Source organism: Mytilus trossulus, chromosome 5, assembly GCF_036588685.1.
Source record: "Mytilus trossulus isolate FHL-02 chromosome 5, PNRI_Mtr1.1.1.hap1, whole genome shotgun sequence".
Lineage (NCBI taxonomy): Eukaryota > Metazoa > Mollusca > Bivalvia > Mytilida > Mytilidae > Mytilus > Mytilus trossulus.
Window position 1 is genome coordinate 77,174,608 of NC_086377.1, and position 20,346 is coordinate 77,194,953.

The window sequence follows — 20,346 nt, forward strand, 5'->3', positions numbered from 1 at the left end:
AGGTAGAACTATGGATGTCAATGCTAGGTAATCTAAAACACACGGTTAAACCAGTTAAAAATATGAGGAGTAAAACGAAACGGTAAAAATCGTAAAAATATCCAAAAGTAAAAGGACAGGTACTGTTTAAAATGCTATAAAATCTTATAAAAAGTAAAAATGTTCTCTGTGAGGGTTACTTATAAGATCTGGTAAGACGTTGACACAATAAATATTTGGAATATGGATGACCAAATATCAATTTACCAAAAAACGCAAGATGGCGTCGTCAGCAGAAGCCGGTTAAACACACAATTTGTAGCTTTCCAAGTGAAATATGATGGTTTTAATGTTCAGGCAACATGAACGATTGTTTTAGAGTAGAGGTGGTGATAATAAAACAATGTGTATATATATATTGATGTGACTAAAACAGTAAAATAACACAATTTTCCTCGGCAGCTAGAAAAGTGGGTCCGCCATGTTCGTCAACCGGGCAACCGTTTCGACGTAGTAGTCCATCATGCATTGTTACTCATTAAGTGGATTGGTAAAATCGATGTAAAAATAAATTGCATCACACGTAAATAAACAATTATATGTGCGAGGACATAAGTATGCTAATACATGCATATCCATCTAAAAACAGTTGTTGGCATGACACGGGTTATGTTATTCTTCTCAGATATGCTATGATGGTATGATACTAAACCCCTAACGGGAAGGATTGTGCCTGATGTTCATATGATGAAATCATAATCTTTCAGTCAGTTTAATTGAAGTCTGGAGCTGGCATGTCAGTTAACTGCTAGTAGTCTGTTGTTATTTATGTATTATTGTCATTTTGTTTATTTTCTTTAGTTGCATTTTCTGACATCAGACTCGGACTTCTCTTGAACAGAATTTTAATGTGCGTATTGTTATGCGTTTATTTTTCTACATTGGTTAGAGGAATAGGGGGAGGGTTGAGATCTCACAAACATGTTTAACCCCGCCGCATTTTTGCGCCTGTCCCAAGTCAGGAGCCTCTGGCCTTTGTTAGTCTTGTATTATTTTTATATTGTTTCTTGTGTACAATTTGGAAATTAGTATGGCGTTCATTATCACTGAACTAGTATATATTTGTTTAGGGGCCAGCTGAAGGACGCCTCCAGGTGCGGGAATTTCTCGCTACATTGAAGACCTGTTGGTGACCTTCTGCTGTTGTTTTTTATTTGGTCGGGTTGTTGTCTCTTTGACACATTCCCCATTTCCATTCTCAATTTTAAGGTAGTGTTCCCGACCTGCTTAAGTTTTATATGTCTACTTGTTTTGTCTCACAAGTGTAAATACGCTTTAGTATGGATTTTTAACATCAGTATTTAATTCATCAGATTGTACAGACACGGGAATTCTCCTGAGGCAATGGAGATGAAGATACTCGTATCTTATCATTACAAACAAAAAAACAGCCTTATATGTGAAACTTATGCTATACCGGGAATTCGTTTGACTGTGCAGGATGTATGAACTCGCATTCTTTGTGAAAGGGGACATTAAATCTGATGCCTATAGTATCAGGAGAAGGGGCCTCGGTGGCCGAGTGGTATTCTTTGATCATTGTTCCGTAGATGGCCTGTTGGAAGTGAACAGTTATGTTCCAATCCAAATTACCTTCGTTTCAAGTGGCAGGCAAAAATCATGTTCTTTATCCGGATGTATCCATTGCAGTAATTGCATATTTAATTTATCATCAATGTGTTATCATCCAAAATATTAGCTAGTAAACGCAAACACACAACAACAAGCAAAACAAAAAACAACCTTATTGTTCTTCATATAACCCGTCTGTTGTTTTTTTTTTTAAATCTAGATCTTCTTAAGAGTAATTAGCAAATTTTGTTCCAATGTAAAATCAATGTGTCTTTTTCTCTGAAATACAATAAAACAGTTATTTTTCAATTTAACAAACTTAAAACAATTCATGATTGCTAAAGTTTTATGCTACATAACCCCATTCCAAACTAAAAGACAAATTGAAGGAATTGGTCCTGCTTTGTTTCATAAAAAAGAATTGCCAACTTAGAAACAAGTCTTAGGGAAGGATAAATCGGACTTTGTACACAAATCACAGTTTGGAGGATGTGTTTTTCAACCAACAAACAATTCGTATTTTCATGGGAACATCTGTGCTCCTCTTCTTGCCGACTTGTTTCTTCATTCATATGAGGCTGACTTTTCTCAAGAGCTTCTAAGGAAGAAAGAAAAGCCTTACCCTTTAAATTCACTTTCCGATATAAAGATGATGAAAATTCACTAAATAATTCAAATTTTCGTGATTATGTTGAACGCACCTTTGCCATCGAACTTCAGATGAAGGATAAAACAGATACCCTCACTATCTTGACTTACATCTAGAAATTGACAATAAGAGTCTGTCGAAAACAAAACTTACGACAAAAGAGAATGAATTAATGAATGTATCTGCATTTCGTCAATGTAGATGGAGATTTTGAATACAAAGATTCAAGTGATTATTCACATTATAAACAAATTATCATACATTTTGAAATAATACACAATAAACAAAATATACATTTTGAGATAAATACACAATACACAGTTACTTGTAAACAAAAAACTAAATGTTCATCAATCAATGTCTAATCAATTTCATAACTAAACCTGTTTTCAAATAATAGATGTCTGAATTTTTTACACATGGCGTGAGCATGTTTCACTATGTAATACATCATTCTAGACGAGTTTGAATACTGTATCATTAGCAGCTCCTAATAGTACTTCAAGACGGTTATCATCATTATGAAATGAAATGCAGAAATTAACATTGAATTAGTAATTTCAATAATGATTACGCATGAAACAAAAATATATACGCAATTTTCTCTAACTTTATTTATATTATCTATACTTTTTAAGTTCTGTTCACAGTATCCGTAATGACCGAAACAAACAAGACAACGGTACATGTATTTACACACTGTCCAAAATTTCAGGTAAGGCCATAGTAAGGAGAAATCTATTAATCAAAAACTTATAGTTATATTTACAGTGGAGATCACTTCTAACCTTTCATTAGAACTGCCAGGAGAACTGTCATAGAACTGTTCTAACCTGTCCTAGAACAGTTCTACCTAGAACTGTTCTAAGTAGAGCTGTCAGAATCAGTTCTAGGTAGAACTGACTAAATGAGTTCTAGGTTGAACTGTCAGGATCAGTTCTAGGGTAGAACTGTCTAAATCAGTTCTAGGTAGAACTGTCCAAATCAGTTCTAACCGTAGAACTGTCAGCACAACTGACTAAATCAGTCAGGACTGTAGAACAGTTCTAAATGACGTCACTGCAGTAAGGGCACTTTAGAATTTAGAAGAAATAAATCACTTCCAATTACTTTGCTATATAATAGCAGATTTTCTATATTTCTTTCTGATCAAACGTTACATGTACAAATTTCGAAGTGAATAGGAGGTAATCCAACTCATCGGAGAAATATTTTTATAAGATTGCATAGGAAACATCATTGTTTACGTTTCTTCGTTCCCCGTTTTAAACAGTCTCTTCATAAATATAACTCTGCATTCAATAGACCACTTTCGAGTTTCCGAGTTCATCCGTCAACGGAAAAAACTCGTCAATTATACGCGCCTTTATCACCGTCATTTGTGCGTATAGGGGCGTCGTCACTTCCCTTCCAATGTTGAGCGAGTGGTTGGAAAACTATAATTCTATATTGTACGAATTATTCGGCAAATTGAATTCTCAAAATTGACAATCAACACTGCTGTCATTAGGGAATTGTCAGTAAGTACCTACAGAGCAACCATTATTTCTAGTTCATCCTGCACAAAGACGATCACTAAGACTATGATGAACGTAAATAGTGCAGGGATACAGGCGAGCCCCTCTATCTGGTAAATGACGTCATTAAGGCGTGCATAATTGACGAGTTTTTGCCGGTGACGGATGAACTCGAAAGTGGTCTATTCATGGAATTTTAATCGTTATTTACCTGCTTGTTTGCCTTGGATTAACATTTATTTAAGATTCTGTTTTGACAAATGTTCATACGAAAATTGTGGATGAATTATGGGATATTAATGAAAAAAGTGTTGTATTATAACGTAAAAAAAAATATACATGTACAATTGCACCATTTGGTCAATTTAGCCAGACTTATCCATAACGAATATAAATGATATCTGGGAGTCTGAAACTCAGAAAAATATACTCATCTGAACATGAATGAAGCATTTGCCACTGGACGTTCGGCTACAAACAAAATCATGCATTTTTCTTTGCCTCCTTCCATTTGTCTTCAAATTATATTAACAGTATACTATTCCAAGAAGAGAATCCCCATACATGTACTTTTTTATTTTAAAATAAAGTATATGAATCCGTCATGTGAGTGTTGGATGATGCCGTAAAATAGTTTTGTTTAAAAAAAAAAATACACAAACTAATTGACTTAAAAATTCACTATAGTGACGGTTCATTATTATGAATACAGAGAGAAAATAACGGTGCGCTAAATTTTAAGATATGGTATAAATACACCTTACCGCTATTTGTCTGCCATTACTGGATATCGCATAGGTACCCGTAAAAATTTGACATCATAAAACAAAATATCTGACGCCACAATGGAAAAGTGATTGTTGTATGCTTCAAAAGTTCAAGAGGCCGGGTCAGCCTGGATTAGCAATATAGGTGTATTGTGTTCCAAAGTTGGTGTCATTTTTATCATACGATCCGTCCTGACATAGAAATTGTATTGGTTTACAATGAGGCCATATATATATTTACATGATAAGTGTAAATAAGTTCAGTTTTGGTTGATATGGTTAAATAATTTTTGGTAAAACGACTCAGTCTGATACATGTATATCAAAACTACTGAAATTTGTTTACAACTCAATATTTTGAATAAAAAGAGGACTTGCAGAAAATTGCTGGTACTCTAAATTGATGTGAATTTTTTTTTTAGCCAATGTGTTACAAGATTGCTGTCATTTGAATTATACAATCCATCGTGGTATGTAACTACATGTATAAGTGATTTACTATGCGGCTATATATATATATATATTAAGATTTACATAATAAAGTGTAAATATGGTCAGTTTTGGATGATGCTGTAACATATGGTCAGTTTTGGTTGATGCGGTCAAGTATGGTCAGTTTTCATGGTTTTGGTTGATGCAGACAAATCATTTTGTTATATCCATGAGTCAATCTGAGATATCAAAACTACTGAAATTAGTTTACGATTCAAATTTTTTATTAAAGAGAGGACATGCTGGCACTTTAAACTGATGCGAGCATAATTTTGTTTTCCAACGGTGCTTTCATTCATATTGAACAATCCATCCTGATATAAAAATATAAGCACGCGCAATATAAAATTCTCGAAACAATATTCCCCAATATTCATGCAATAACCCTATAATATAGATCATTTGTATTATAATGATTATACACTCCATCCTTACATAAAAATATTACAGATTTACTATGCGACTATAAGAGTTGTATAAAAAAGAGCAAATATGGTCAGTTTTGGTTGATGTGGTCAAATATGGTCAGTTTTGGTTGGTGCTGTCAAATGTGGTTAGTTGTGATTGGTACAGACAAATAATTTTGTAACACGAGTCTGAGGTATGAAAACTACTGATATTTTTTTTCTGATTCGATATTTTGAATAAAAATAGGAAATGCTGGCACCCTCAATTAATGCGAGAGAAAAAATTTGTGTTCATTGATTTCCAATATTGCAGTAAATTATATACTACAGTTCCTCTCGAACTAAAATTATAACTAGATTGCTGTGCAGCTATATAGATTTACATAATAAAAAGCAAATATGTTAAGTTTTGGTTGATGCAGTCAAAAGATTTTATTACATGACTCAGTCTGAAGTATACAAACAACTGATATTTGTTAATGATTCAATATTTTGAAAAAAAACCAAGGACATGCTCATTGGAGGATCAAGGGGAGGGGGTCCAGGGGTTGGAACCCCCCCCCTTTTTTTTTAAACATCAATGCATATGAATGGGAGCATATAGTTGGACCCCCAGCCTGGATCTAGCTGCCCCTGCATGTTGGCACTATAAATTGATGTGAACAATTACATTTTTTTCCAAAATTGCTGTTACTTGTATATTACAGTCCCTCTAGACCTTAAATTAAAACTGAAGTACTGTGCAGCTATATAGATTTGCAGAAAGGAAAAGCAAATAAAGGCAGTTTAGATTGATGCGGTCAAAAGATTTTTGTTAAACAGGTCGTCCAAGGTATGAAAACTACTCGTAAACAGATATTATATTGGTTATTGAGGTCCGATAATTTTGTTATGTGATAATGAGCCATCCTGACTCCCGGAATAACAAATGTAAAACAATTAATAATAATGCCCCCCTAATACTAACGGCCTAATTTATGTACAAAAATTGAGAGAAAAACAAAAATTTATGTAACACACAAAAAAAAAAGAAAATCACTGAATTACATGCTCCCGGCTCAAAATCTACTGGTCCTGCAAAAATGACATTAATTTGACATGTGCTGTTCTGATTGCTCATGAGCAAGTACAGAATCCAATCTGAAATTTGACGATCCTGTTTCGAAAATACATTTCCTATCTAGGTCTGTAACTGCAAATTTTTCACATATTGTATAGTTCATTAAATTCCGATCTACTATATAATGCAACCATTCACGATCTAGCGCTAATTTCGACCCCTGCTGACAGTTCTACGTACTGTTCTACAACAGTTCTCCTGACAGATTTAATGAGAGGTTAGAAGTGATCTCCACTGTACCTATGCGGGACCCGGCTACAAGTGTGTAATAGCATATTTACATAGACATAAAAAAATGTGTACGTTGTTGAAAGTTTCCTGTCTGAAAGCTTAATTGTGTAAACATTATTTGACATGTTGCTCAATTAGTTAATGTATGTTACACTTATAGGAATTTGTTTGTACTATATGTATTACACATGGTCATATAAGATCTGTGAAATGACGAATAGTAAAATAAAATGCTCAGCAGGGCGCAGCTTGATACGACCGCAGAGGTCGAACCCTGAACAGTTGGGGCAAGTATGGACACAACATTCAAGCTTGCTACAGCTCTGAATTTGGATTGTGATTAAATATTTGACACAGCATAGGTTTCTGACACAGAATAAATGTGGTCTAAAAACTTAAAATTTTAAATTGGACATTTACCAATTACGGTCCAATATCCAAAATCTAAATACATGGTTGGATTCAGCACATCAAAGAACCCCAATAATTCAAATTTTGATGAAATATCAAACAAAGTTTAATTTTGGACCCTTTTGACCTCAACGTGGACCAATTTGATAACGCGGCCCAAAAATCAAAAAAGTCTAAATACATGGTTGGATTCAGCATATCAAAAAACCCCATATATTCAATTTTTGTTGAAATTAAACAAAGTTTAATTTTGGACCCCGATTTGGACCAACTTGAAAACTGGGCCAATAATCAAAAATCTAGATACATGTACATGTTTAGATTCAGCATATCAAAGAACCCCAATAATTCAATTTTTGTTACAATCAAACAAGTTTAATTTTGGACCCTTTGGATCTTAATGTAGACCAATTTCAAAACGGGACCAAAAATCAAAAATCTAAATACACGGTTAGTTTCGGCATATCAAAGAACCCCAATAATTCAAATTTTGATGAAATATCAAACACAAGTTTAATTTTGGACCCTTTGGACCTCAATGTGGACCAATTTGATAACGCGGCCCAAAATCCCAAAAACTTAATACACGGTTAGATTCAGCATATCAAAGAACTCCATATATTCAATTTTTGTTGAAATCAAACAAAGTTTAATTTTGAAGCCCGATTTGGACCAACTTGAAAACTGGGCCATAATCAAAAATCTAAATACATGTTTAGTTTCACCATATCAAAGAACCCAAAGAATTCAATTTTTGTTAAAATCAAACTAAGTTTAATTTTGGACCCTTTGGACCTTAATGTAGACATTTGAAAACGGGGCCTGAAATCCAAAATCTTAATACACGGTTAGATTCAGCATATTAAAAAACCCCAAGAGTTCAAGAAAAAAAACACATTGAAATTGGTCAAGAAATAAGCAATTTATACAAAGTATTAGAAAAGTATTTTGTTGTTGGCCCCTTTTTGGCCCCTTATTCTTAAACATTTAGGGTCATAACCCCCAAAATCAATCCCAACCTTTCTTTATTGGTATGGAACCTTGTGGTACAATTTCAGAAAGATCCATACACTTACACACAAGTTGTTGTCTGGAAATTAGAAAAATGCTTATTTGAACCCCTTTTTAGGCCCTTTATTCCTAAACTCTTGGGACCATAACTCCCAAAATCTATCCCAACCTTCCTTTTGTGGTTTCAAAACTTTTGTTTAAATTTCATAAAGATCCATTCATTTAAACTTAATTTATTGTCCGGAAACTAAGTGTCTTCAGACAACGACGACGACGACAACATGATACCAATATACTTTAAAAATAAAAGTTTATGAAAGATTAGTTATATAAGTGATTTCTTTAAAAAAAAAATGGAAATAAGAAGTTGTATCCAAATTCACTCTGTCACACCTGGTATACTGTGTTAGAGATCAGCATTATATTTGTTAAAATAACAATCTTTTCAAATTAATTGATCCTTTGTTTTTATTGTTTGATGCAGTGAATGTACGGAAGATATACATACAAAATCTAGTAGTTGTATTAATAACCCAACACACAAATATAAAGAGTCAATCAGTTAATTCTATGGTCCATTTACGTCCACACGTTCCTAATAACAATCCTTAAAACGGATTTGAAAATGTTTCAGTATTTCCATTATTGGAGTAGCAATGCATCCACCATCTGGATGTTTAGCAATTGCCATACCGATACATCCTTTTGTATTAGGATTAACACTATCATGAACATATAAGCATGTACCTGAATCACCCATTTCGAATGGAATGCCTGGTATGTAAATCTGTTTATAAATTTTATATGACATTCTTTTGGCTGACTCTACTGTCCTCTTCAGTGCAGTTGTTTGCATATGTACATCACTGACTATTGCTGAAAATCTACTAGAAGTTTGTTCAAACGTTGCTTCGTGCAGAAGTTTGTCGATTTTCTCTATTTGATCGCTGTTTTCATGATTTAAGGTTTCAGGAAATATACGAAAAACGATTTCAGCTATGCTCTCTTTTGTTTCAACTAACATTTCTGCACTACATATTTTATTTACAGAAATGCGAATTCTATCACGAACTGGTGTTCTAATATCGGACCAAGAATGAAGCGCCTGCATGACAGCCACTACATGATCTCTCATACCTTCAAGTATTATATCGCTAATCGATTTTTTAAATGCATCTATATCCATATCAATAGGTTTCTGCACCATGACATTGAAATCTATTTTTGAGTTGCCGGAAACAGCTCCTATAGACACAATTGAAATCGTTGGGCCTGGAAAGCCGTGTCTGAGTGAATTGTAATCAATACATATGTCATTCAAGTAACACGATTGTAGACCTATATATGAAAAAAAAGTAATATTACGGCTCAATGAACATAAGAATGTGATTATATGAGTGGGCCATTGTGTTTTATATTATTTCATGGAAACGAAAAAAAGTCGGTGTAACAACATTTGCATGGGTACACAATTTTAATGAAATATTTGCGGTGGCGCTCAATATTCAATATTCAGTTTTTAGACCATATACTTAATCTGATGTTCAGTAGTTGTTTGTCGTTTGTTGTTGTGGTTCATCAGTGTTTCTCTTTTTTTATATAGATAAGACCGTTGATTTTCCCGTTTGAATGGTTTTACACCAGTAATGTTTGGGGCCCTTTGTAGCTTGCTGTGCAGTGTGAGCCAAGGCTCCGTGTTGAAGACCGTACTTTGACCTATAATGGTTTACTTTTATAAATTGTGACTTGGATTTGGATGGAGAGTTGTCTCAATGGCACTCATACCATATCTTTTTATATCTACTTATTAAACCCTTATTTGGTTTTTTCACATAGTGCATAGTTTTAGCTGATTCTATCAAATCTGATACAATCCCTCAGTTAACTTTCCATTCTAAAACCAGAAAAGCCTTTCAAAAAAAAAGAAATCCGACGCATTCAGAAGAAAGCATGCGTTTAAACACAATATATATAAGTGTAAGGACCTTTGATAAAACCATTTTAAATACACCATTTTCTTCGGAAAATGCCTGCACCAGGTTAGGAATATGACACTTGTTTTTCACTCGTCCAGTGTGTTGATAATATTTGATGATGTTAGTTTTTATGGACGTCCCCATTTTTGAATAACCTTTGAGTTATTTTTGTTATTCTGTTTTAAATGCGTTCAATTTGAAGGCTTAAGTCTGACATTTCGTAAAACACATGAAATTAACCCTGAAAAAGACAATAATTTTTCGTTCTATTAAAGAACAGATTGGGGATAAAGACCAAGATATAACCATGGAAAGCATCATTAAGGTTAAAGATTACTATATCGAAACTATACCGACAGAGTAGGAAATACAAATAGACACGAAACTCGCCGCCATCTCGTTTTAAATTATCATCCTTTAGTTAGATTTCCGGGAACCTACATTTAAAGTTTTAACCAGATTCTGTTAAGTATGTAGTCTTAAAACAAATGATTGAATGTATATAATCAGTTATAACAATGAAATAAACAATCTAAAATCCTGTGCATAAGCGCATGTGAAATACAAGAAACCATTATTTGCCTTGATTTGAAGTTATTTTGTTTTAATATCACCATGTTGTTTTTTTTTGTGTTGGTTTAATACTGCAGAATATATTTTATAACAAACAGGTTGCCACGACGTATCTAGAGTTACGATAAAACTTCATATAATTAGCATAAAAAGCTGCTAATATGATAAAACTATTTCACATGGACTCCAATTCAATTTTCCTCATTATATCTTAATCATTAGTTTTTTTAAGTAATTGTTTTTGTGGCAGTTCCAAATATACAGCGATTTAGTATGTATTTCGATACTATCAGAATAATATGTATGTTGTATCGTCTCGCCTGTGACGAATGTCGCAAAAGGCAAAACATTGAGATGCTTTCCGGCAGCAAGTCTGGGGACACAGTTATCGTCCTTTTATTTTCGTTGTCTATAGGTTGCACTTACTAGTAAATACAGCTGTTTCACAAACCACGCCTCTTTTGGGGAGATATATAATATTCATAGGTAATTAATTTTGTTAACGTACTGATTCCCAGATATGATCTCTATGTTTCATCTCGTAGAGACATAACTTGGGAATGTTACCAGTAAATATACATATATATGCAGAGCGGTCAAATTGAAATCTGCGGAAACCCTTAAGTCAAGGTAGGGGTAGTTCAGAATGTTAGTGTAAGTTTAAACTCTTAGAAGTTCGGGGTATATAAACGTTGAAAATATGAATGATAAGCAAGATATGCTTCCCCTTGTGAGGCGTCTAAGATCATCCCCAGTATTTGCTCAGTCTTTCTATGTTGTCTTTTTGTAGTATTTCGTGTTATGCCATGGCATTGTCAATTTGTTTTAGACTTATGAATGAGAGTATCTCATTGTTATATTTTGCCTCTTTTAGGGTTTGATTGTTTCTGATGAAAGTAAATCCAAAAAAAGCATTTCAGACACATGCAATTCATTAGCTTTTTTTTGTATTCATTGATAGTTTGCAATTATTAATGAAAAAGCACGTAATCAGACTTTGGGAAACTTTATAGAACATAAGGAGACATAAAAGGGTACACACAAGATATGACGTATCAAAGAATTATGTTGCCTTACGAAAACTATGAAGTTTTGAAAAAAAAATATACCCTAGAATTCTATTTTTTCAAAGGTCAAAATATAGGGCTGTGCGGCATATTTTCAACGTTTATATACCCCGAACTTCTTAGAGTTTAAACTTACACTAACATTCTGAACTACCCCTACTTATTATATTACTTGATACCAAATTTTACCGCACAAAATGCGCTATTTGACAAATACTTTTTTTTTGTTTTTGTAATATATATTTTTGTTTTTATATGATGAAATGGACTATGGTTTGTATGGTTTTACAGTAGTAATTTTGGGGCCCTTTATAGCTTGTTGTTCGGTGTGAGCCAAGGCCCCGTGTTAAAGGCCGTACATTGACCTATAACGGTTTTCTTTTATAAATGGTTATTTGGATGGAGAGTTGTAGCATTGGCACTCGCACCACATCTTCCTATATATCTATGGAACATTTTTGTTATCTGTAATTATGATGTGGATATTGGCAATGACAAAGATGGTTTCACTTTCTTGTCACTGTCAAATTATTTGTGAAATATCAGATAAAATGCATGTATGTGATTAATTTGCATTTTGTATTTTTTCGTTTTGTTTTTGTGTTTTTTGTAATTTGTTTATCAAAATGAACTACAGTTATAATTGGACATGCAAGTTACTAATAAGAGTATATAAGTTCGGGTTAGGTTGAAGGTTGTCGCATGTTTAAACGTATACACATGCTGCGTTTGTTTGCAACTGTAAGGAACCTGTTCAGTGGTTGTTGTGGTTCATACATGTTCCTCGTTTCTAGTTTTGTTTTATATGAAGACTAAACCGTTGGTTTTCCTGTTTGAATTGCTACATTAGTCACTTGTGTGTCCTTGATAGCTTGCTGGTCGGTGTAAGACAAAGTTATGTGTTAAAGGTCTTACTTTAACCTATAATTGTTTACTTTTTACATTTTAATTAAAGGTAAAGAAGATTCTTTTGCAGTGCACTTGCACAAGTAAATTGTGAACCGACCAAATATATTTTCTTTACATGACCAGTCCACTAATACTGATGGTGACATCAGGAGCCTGTAATTCAGTAGTTGTCATTTGTTTATGAGTTACATATTTGTTTTTTGTTCATTTTTTTATATAAACAAGGCTGTTAGTTTTCTCGTTTGCATTGTTTTAGATTGTTATGTCGGGGCCTTTAATAGCTGACTATGGGATTTGCTCATTGTTGAAGGCTGTACGGTGACTTATGATTTCTGTGTCATTTTGGTCTCCACTCTCTTGTGGAGAGTTGTCTCATTGGCAATCATACAACATCTTCTTTTTTATAATAATCAAGGAGTACACATCAAAGGAAAAATGCTCAAATCACCGATAAAATAATTTACACACCCTGTTTCGTGTGTATCTCCTGCCAGTATCTGTTGCATTTATATATAAATGAGAAATAATCAATGTAAAACTGGAAATTTTTTGGGTAGATAACATATGTTATATAAAGGTATATAGGATTTTTTTTCCGAGACTAGTGCCTGTGATGGTTCCTTATGCTTAGATGAAAATGAAAAACCTGATCAAAACAATTTTCTCACTGCATGGAAATTCAAACTTTTCTTTTAACATATATAGGAGATCCAAGAAACTGGGGACATTATTGTCGATTGTAAAACAGTCTTCATAGTCTTGAAATTAAACAAATGTCTTATTGTTTTAAATTTTGTAAAATTTACAAAGAAAGAAAAATGGATATCAAAATGGCACTGTAAGATATTGAATGTAAACATTCGTCATTTAAAAATATAATTCACCAATAAATTCATTTTCAGCAGAAAACAATAAGGGAGCAACCATTTAGCTTCGAAGGGGGGAAGTATGATGTTTTGTTTGAGTCATATGTTTTACACACAAAGGGCTGTTATCCTGGTATCTATGATGAGTGTATTTACAGACACTGGGTCGATGTCACTGCTGGTGGAGATATATTTATCCGAGGATGTCACCAGCCCAGTAGTCATGAGACTTGAGTTATCATTGATATGTTCTCGAAATACACTTTTATATCAAACATTATTAGACAATTCATAAGACATAAGTTTTAGCCCTGACTATGTTTTATGAAACAATAACCAGAAGATCATAAGGGAATTGTATATATTCAATATGTATTGTTTGCAGCGACGGAAATCATAATATTAAACCATTTAATCGTTCATTTAATTGGTCAGACTTATTTATCTATAAAATAGTGAACACTTCAGCTGTTATGAAATGAGTTGAATTTAAACTGATATATGCATTTAAGAGACTAGTTTTAATAAAATATATTCTGACCTGTTGTTTCAGTAAAATGAGACGAGTCTATAGGTATTCCTTTCTCCAACTGTATTAAAGCAGCATCTATGCTTGTTCCTTCAGAGTTTTTTCCAAAGCCAAAAACTTGAATTTTCCCACAAACAATTCCGTCGCCTTCATTACTCGCTTCAGTTGTGTTTTGATAATATTTTACATGATATGATTCAGTATCATCAAGAGTTATGTAATCAGCTGTTAACTCTTCAGCTGTAAGGAAAACATGGAGGCAGGTGAGAAAAGCGTTTTCACCTCTAAATCTGACAAACCCTCCAAGTGTTCCTTTCTTAAAGTTGTCTGTGCCAACTTTTTTGCCTATCTGCATACCTGTCATCAATGTTGGTGTTCCTTGTACAACTGTAGTACGCATACCACAGAAAATCTTTGGAAAATGTTCCTCACCTATTGGTATGAACCCCTTTGCCTTACAGTACAGTTTCACACATGCTGTTATTTCAAATTGTGTGTTTGAAGGTCTACATGGCTCCTTCGACGTTAAACATGAGGATTTGCATATAAGTGTTAGATTTCGATGACTATTAAATAACATTTCTGCTGAAGAACCAGTTATCGGTATGTGATCAGAATAAGGTATTATTCTGTTGGCAAAAGGTAATGTTTCGTCCATTAAATTTGTGAAATAAATAACCTTAATTGAAAAGAACATTACTGAAGGCTGTGCTGCATCAGTATCGAGTTGAACAACAATTACTGCTTCTGATGAGCAAATATCATTCTTATATTCTGACTCGTTTGTACAGGAACATCGAACGGCAGGCCAAATATCAACTAAAGATGGGAAAGCAAATTGATTTTGTTTATAATAGATCCATGTTAAATGCCAAGCAATACCCATTGAGATAGTATCATGTCTTTTTTCTATTGCAAATCGGAGGGCTTTGGCAAGATATTCAACATTTTTTTCACTGTCACCAAAGTAGGACAGCATTAATCTACACAACAAATCCTGACTTTTATCAACTGCTTGTAGGAAAGATTTCTCATTCAGTATTGATGAACATCCTTGTTCATTTTTCAAATATGAAGATGCAATAACCAAATTTTCAAATTCATTCATTGGTTCCAATTTCATACATTTACTAATCGGTATGTCACCTACAATAATAAATTGAGCTCGACATGAAAGGGTTATTTTCATTTTATATTCTTAAAATGTATGTATTATTCAATAGACCACTTTTGAGTTCAACCGTCACCGGTAAAAACTCGTCAATTATGCGCGCCTTTATGACGTCATTTACCAGATAGAGGGGATCGCCTGCATCCCTGCACTATTAACGTTCCTCAAATGTCTTAGTGATCGTCATTATGCACTAGTAATTATATTTATTCTGTAGGTACTTAATTACAATTCCCTTATGATACAAGTGTTGATTGTCAATTATTAGAATTCAATTTGACGAATAATTCGTGCAATATAGCATCATAGTTTTCTTACAACTCGCTCAACATGGAACCGGAAGTGACGAGGCCCCTATACACACAAGTGATGTTCACTAAAACCAAAGTGTTTGACGGAAATGCATCGAACTCGAAAGCTATCTATTATTTGAAAATAATAAGGAATCCCGTATTCCGTAAACATGGTGATAATAGTGCGTATACTGGGTCAATGTCAATGCTTCACAAACAGAAATAATTTCTGGAAAACTTCTACAGTTTCTATGTATGCAATACTTTTCTGACATCCAATCTTTAGTTTGAGCGTTCCTGATCAAGGTAAATCCAGAAAAAAAGACTTTGGATACACAATGTTTTATTTAATTTTTTATCTCTGAGTCGATATAGCAATTGGCAGGTGTTATCTGTTCAGGGATTTATAAAAATTGTCTAAAAATTCGACGTTGTTAAAGAAATTTGTGAAGCAAGATATTCTTTCCCTACAGGTGAACCTGAGATCACCCCCTGGATTTTCGATGTAGTTCGAATTGCTTTGACATTAGTTTTGTATGTTGTGTTTTATAACGTCGTTTGTGTTTTGGTCGTTTTTTCCTCTTTTTTGCAATTGGGTTGTTTGTTTGTCGACATACGTGTTTGAATATTCCTTTGGTAGCTTTCGCCTCTCTTTTAAGAATTTATCAATGAATTATAAGTAAACTCCTTCTGTCAAAATTGACCTTTTATATGAATTTGACCAAATTTTTAGATTCCTTTTGCGCATATATCATACATCTCTGACTCTGAAATGCTTAGGTTTTAACATTCATGATGAAGGTAAACAATGAAAAGCGCTTTTGACTCACATCATATCCATTTATCCCTTATGAAATTATGAAGAATCTAAGGTTTCAACTCCCTCAGTTAAAAATCATCATAGATGAAATTGGCAGTTAGTTTCATATCACGTTTAGCTGTTAAGGTCTTAGGGTCTCGATATATTTACACATCCCTGTCTTTCAAATGTTTAGGTTTGAGCTTTTCACATTGAAGTGTACTCCAGAAAACTATTCAGATTCACGACAATTCTAAAGTCCTTTAATAAATATTTTCTAGTATTGCATCGATAACTCGATATTGGTTCCCGATGGAATCAGCAGCTCTTAGTATTTGCGCAGGTACTGATACGATTTATTCCAACTTTTTAAAATTTATAGTTGATAAATGTAGAAATTTTCAAAAAACTAAGGTTCCAACTACCTCAGGCAATGTCGATACATGAATCAAGGAGTCGGTGCTTTTACTTTGTCAGATTAAGAAACTTTTAAGAAACTCCTTCATGTAATGTTGATATAAGATGAATTTGGCTATTATTTTTATGTCCCTCGTGGGCATATAGCTTTTTACGTTTATACGTGTTAAAACACATCTTGCTTTCAAATCTTTCAATAAGAGCATCTCTGATAAAGGCGAATCCACATAGGCAACCTGCCTAAAGTTCAAAAGGAATATGACAAAATCCTATGGTTCGCCCGGAATTTCTATCAGGTCAATTCTATAGAGTATACGTTATATTCCTATTGATCAATTGAAGCCAAATGTTTTGCTTAACCAAGTATATTTTGTGATTTCCATAAATGAAATACATAATTTTGAAGTTTTGTCAGAGGGGACAACAGTATGAAAAAAGATTCAAAGTAAACCGCCATCTTTGAGGGTAAAATAGCTGTACGCTATCGGTCTAGTTCTCCGCTTGATCAGTCTGCAATTTTTGTTAATATAGATATAGAATAATCATTAAATTATTGCATATTTGAGACTGTTGTTACAAATACGAAATATTTGTTTTTGCCCGAGTAATTTTCCTCTTAGGGGAGATAACTCTATAAGTAAGACTTTATAAAGAAATGTTAAAGACATTTTCTTTTTTACTTCTAGCAACAAATCAAAAAGGGTGACAGCATTTTTTTTATTTTTATTTTCATAACGCATATCATTACACCAATCATATTGTATATCAAAATTCAGTCTCATAGATTTCTTTAAATTCCTAAAAAGGTTTTTTTTCATGAATAGTCTAAGAAAATTGGGTACTTTTGCGCAACTTGTAGTTTGAAAAATAGCACAGTGACCAATAAGTTTTTATTATATTTTTGAAAGCAGCATAGTAATATTTTGATTTGTTATGTTATGATGGTATTATACTAAACCCCTAACGGGAAGGATTGTGCCTGATGTTCATATGATGAAATCATAATCTTTCAGTCAGTTTAATTGAAGTCTGGAGCTGGCATGTCAGTTAACTGCTAGTAGTCTGTTGTTATTTATGTATTATTGTCATTTTGTTTATTTTCTTTGGTTACATCTTCTGACATCAGACTCGGACTTCTCTTGAACTGAATTCTAATGTGCGTATTGTTATGCGTTTATTTTTCTACATTGGTTAGAGGTATAGGGGATGGTTGAGATCTCACAAACATGTTTAACCCCGCCGCATTTTTGCGCCTGTCTCAAGTCAGGAGCCTCTGGCCTTTGTTAGTCTTGTATTATTTTTATATTAGTTTCTTGTGTACTATTTGGAAATTGGTATGGCGTTCATTATCACTGAACTAGTATATATTTGTTTAGGGGCCAGCTGAATGACGCCTCCGGGTGCGGGAATTTCTCGCTACATTGAAGACCTGTTGGTGACCTTCTGCTGTTGTTTTTTATTTGGTCGGGTTGTTGTCTCTTTGACACATTCCCCATTTCCATTCTCAATTTTATTTGTGAATACTTAGTTACCGAATGTACCATATTTGTGGAATTAGGGACTATTTGGAGTAATCGATCTTTATCATACGAGGGTATCATCAGCTAAGTAGTCAGTACTTCGGTTATAACATTATTCATAACAACCATTTCTAAATTGTTCGTTTATAAATTTATAAATGATTTAGAAACTAAGGTTTCAACTCTCTAAGGCAAGGTTGATCTTATATGGATAAGCTCGTCATACATTTCTGTTCTTATATATCATTGGCTTTTAAATATTCTTCTTTGAGCGTTCCTGATGAAGATAAATTCAGAAAATCGTTTCGAACGCATGACATTTATAAAGTGTTGTTTTCATTTTAAGTGAGGTTGTATGGTATAACTGATCGTGTTTAAATTGACTAACGATATTTTTACCACGTCTTAGATTGTGGTTTAACATCTATGTCGTCAGTCTTCTGAGCACCGAATGTGACCTATTCCCGAATATGACTGTTTTGTCGAGTGTGAACTTGCATTGATATACGATGTGTCTCGGTATTTATACATCCAACATTCATGTATTTAGTTATGTTTCTTTAGTGTGTTCGGTTTGATATTGTGTTATGTCTTATAGTTTGTTGTTTAAATTTTGTATTATCAGTACATTTCACATACGTCTTATTTGTCAGTATAGTTGAGTTAATTTCCTTTTCCCGTGGATAAAGTATTGTGTTAGTTCAACTAATTATGACGTCGTCACAGCATTAATCTAAAATAGCCTTTCAAGACCGTCATAACCATGATGATTATTTGGACTAGTATTGTGAAAATAATTGTAAATTTTAGGATCTCATTTCAAATAATTGTATGAATTTCAAGATTATATAAACGTCACAAAAAATACCTCACTGTTTGTGGTGTGATGTGCTGTTGTTAAAGGAAGATGTCCGTTGTTATTCTGCGGTTTACATGTCGAAATGTATTATTTTTTATGCGTTTCTCTGTACCGAGTGTTTTTGCATTTGTTTGTACTGTATTCCTGTCACGTAGTGTTGATATTTTAGCGATATATTTTTTAACATTGCCATATAAGCGGGAGGTTTGGCTAGCCATAACATCAGGTTCAAACCACCATTTGTTTTTATCAAATTGTCCTGTACCAAGTCAGGGATATTGCAGTTGTTATCAAATAGTTTGTTTAGTTTGTAACCCGTTTTCTCTGAATCGATTTATGATTTTTGAACAGCGGTATACTACTGTTGCCTTTATTTATGACAGATAATGTTGTATAAATTTACACTGTTAAGATTTTCGATGACAAACTGAATACTAGTTTCAGAAAGGACCCTTTTCCATGTCATCGCTTTCAAAGTTCTTAAATGGTCGTTATATTCAACATGTGAAAATTAATGTATTCTTCAGTATTAGGATTTCTAAAAGAGATGACCAAGAGCATAATCAGAAGATAAAAATATGAAATGATACCTTTCCCTGTTTTCCTGAATAAACGATATGATCCAATCAAACTCTGATGTACATCACAATCAATGAAATAACCATCACAGTATATTCCTGTTGTCAACAAAGAGCCTAATTGAAAAGAAACATAATAAAAATATACATGAGTATGTATAGTATATATATATAAAGTATCTAAATAATAGCCAACAATAAATCTTACGGCTAAAAAAAGGAGGCTGTAAAAAAAAAATTGCAGCTTTTAAAATGTTCACTGCTGGTAAGCTGATGGTCGTAACTTAAAGTTACGACCATCCGAAAATGGGAGACAACTCTGGAGGTAAGTTTTTCTTTTCCAATTTTAGGGCAGTAAAAGCTCGATTTCAACCAAACCGATTGTCTCATTCATACTAATCGTCAGTGCTTTGATATTGAAATAAAATTTGATACATAAAATCATTCGAGTTTTTGTAAAATAGACATTCAAAAATACGAGCATGATGGTCGTAACTAAAACAATATGAATGTTGAAGATGGTCGTAAGTTAAATCTGTGATGGTGGTAACTTATTATAAATAGTTCCGAATA

The 20,346-nt window shown here is 33.4% G+C and overlaps 1 protein-coding gene across 1 annotated transcript; it reads right to left on the reverse strand.

The window, feature by feature from the left end:
* Positions 1–5,064: 5,064 nt before the first annotated feature.
* On the reverse strand, positions 5,065–19,894 carry LOC134719173 (uncharacterized). The gene is made up of 3 exons (XM_063582147.1): positions 19,786–19,894; positions 14,149–15,282; positions 5,065–9,554 (listed from the first exon to the last, which is right to left on the reverse strand). Exons 2-3 carry the CDS (start codon positions 15,257–15,259, stop codon positions 8,812–8,814), a joined length of 1,854 nt encoding a protein of 617 aa, XP_063438217.1. The 5' UTR covers positions 15,260–15,282; positions 19,786–19,894; the 3' UTR covers positions 5,065–8,811.
* Between the last annotated feature and the right edge of the window lie 452 nt (positions 19,895–20,346).

Bases quoted from the DNA above. Each gene is read 5' to 3' on its own strand.
- LOC134719173 (XM_063582147.1), bottom strand. From the start codon at position 15,259: ATGAAATTGGAACCAATGAATGAATTTGAAAATTTGGTTATTGCATCT. The intron at 9,555-14,148 runs GTCAGAATATAT...TTTCATATATAG, and splicing joins TCATTTTACTGAAACAACAG to GTCTACAATCGTGTTACTTG.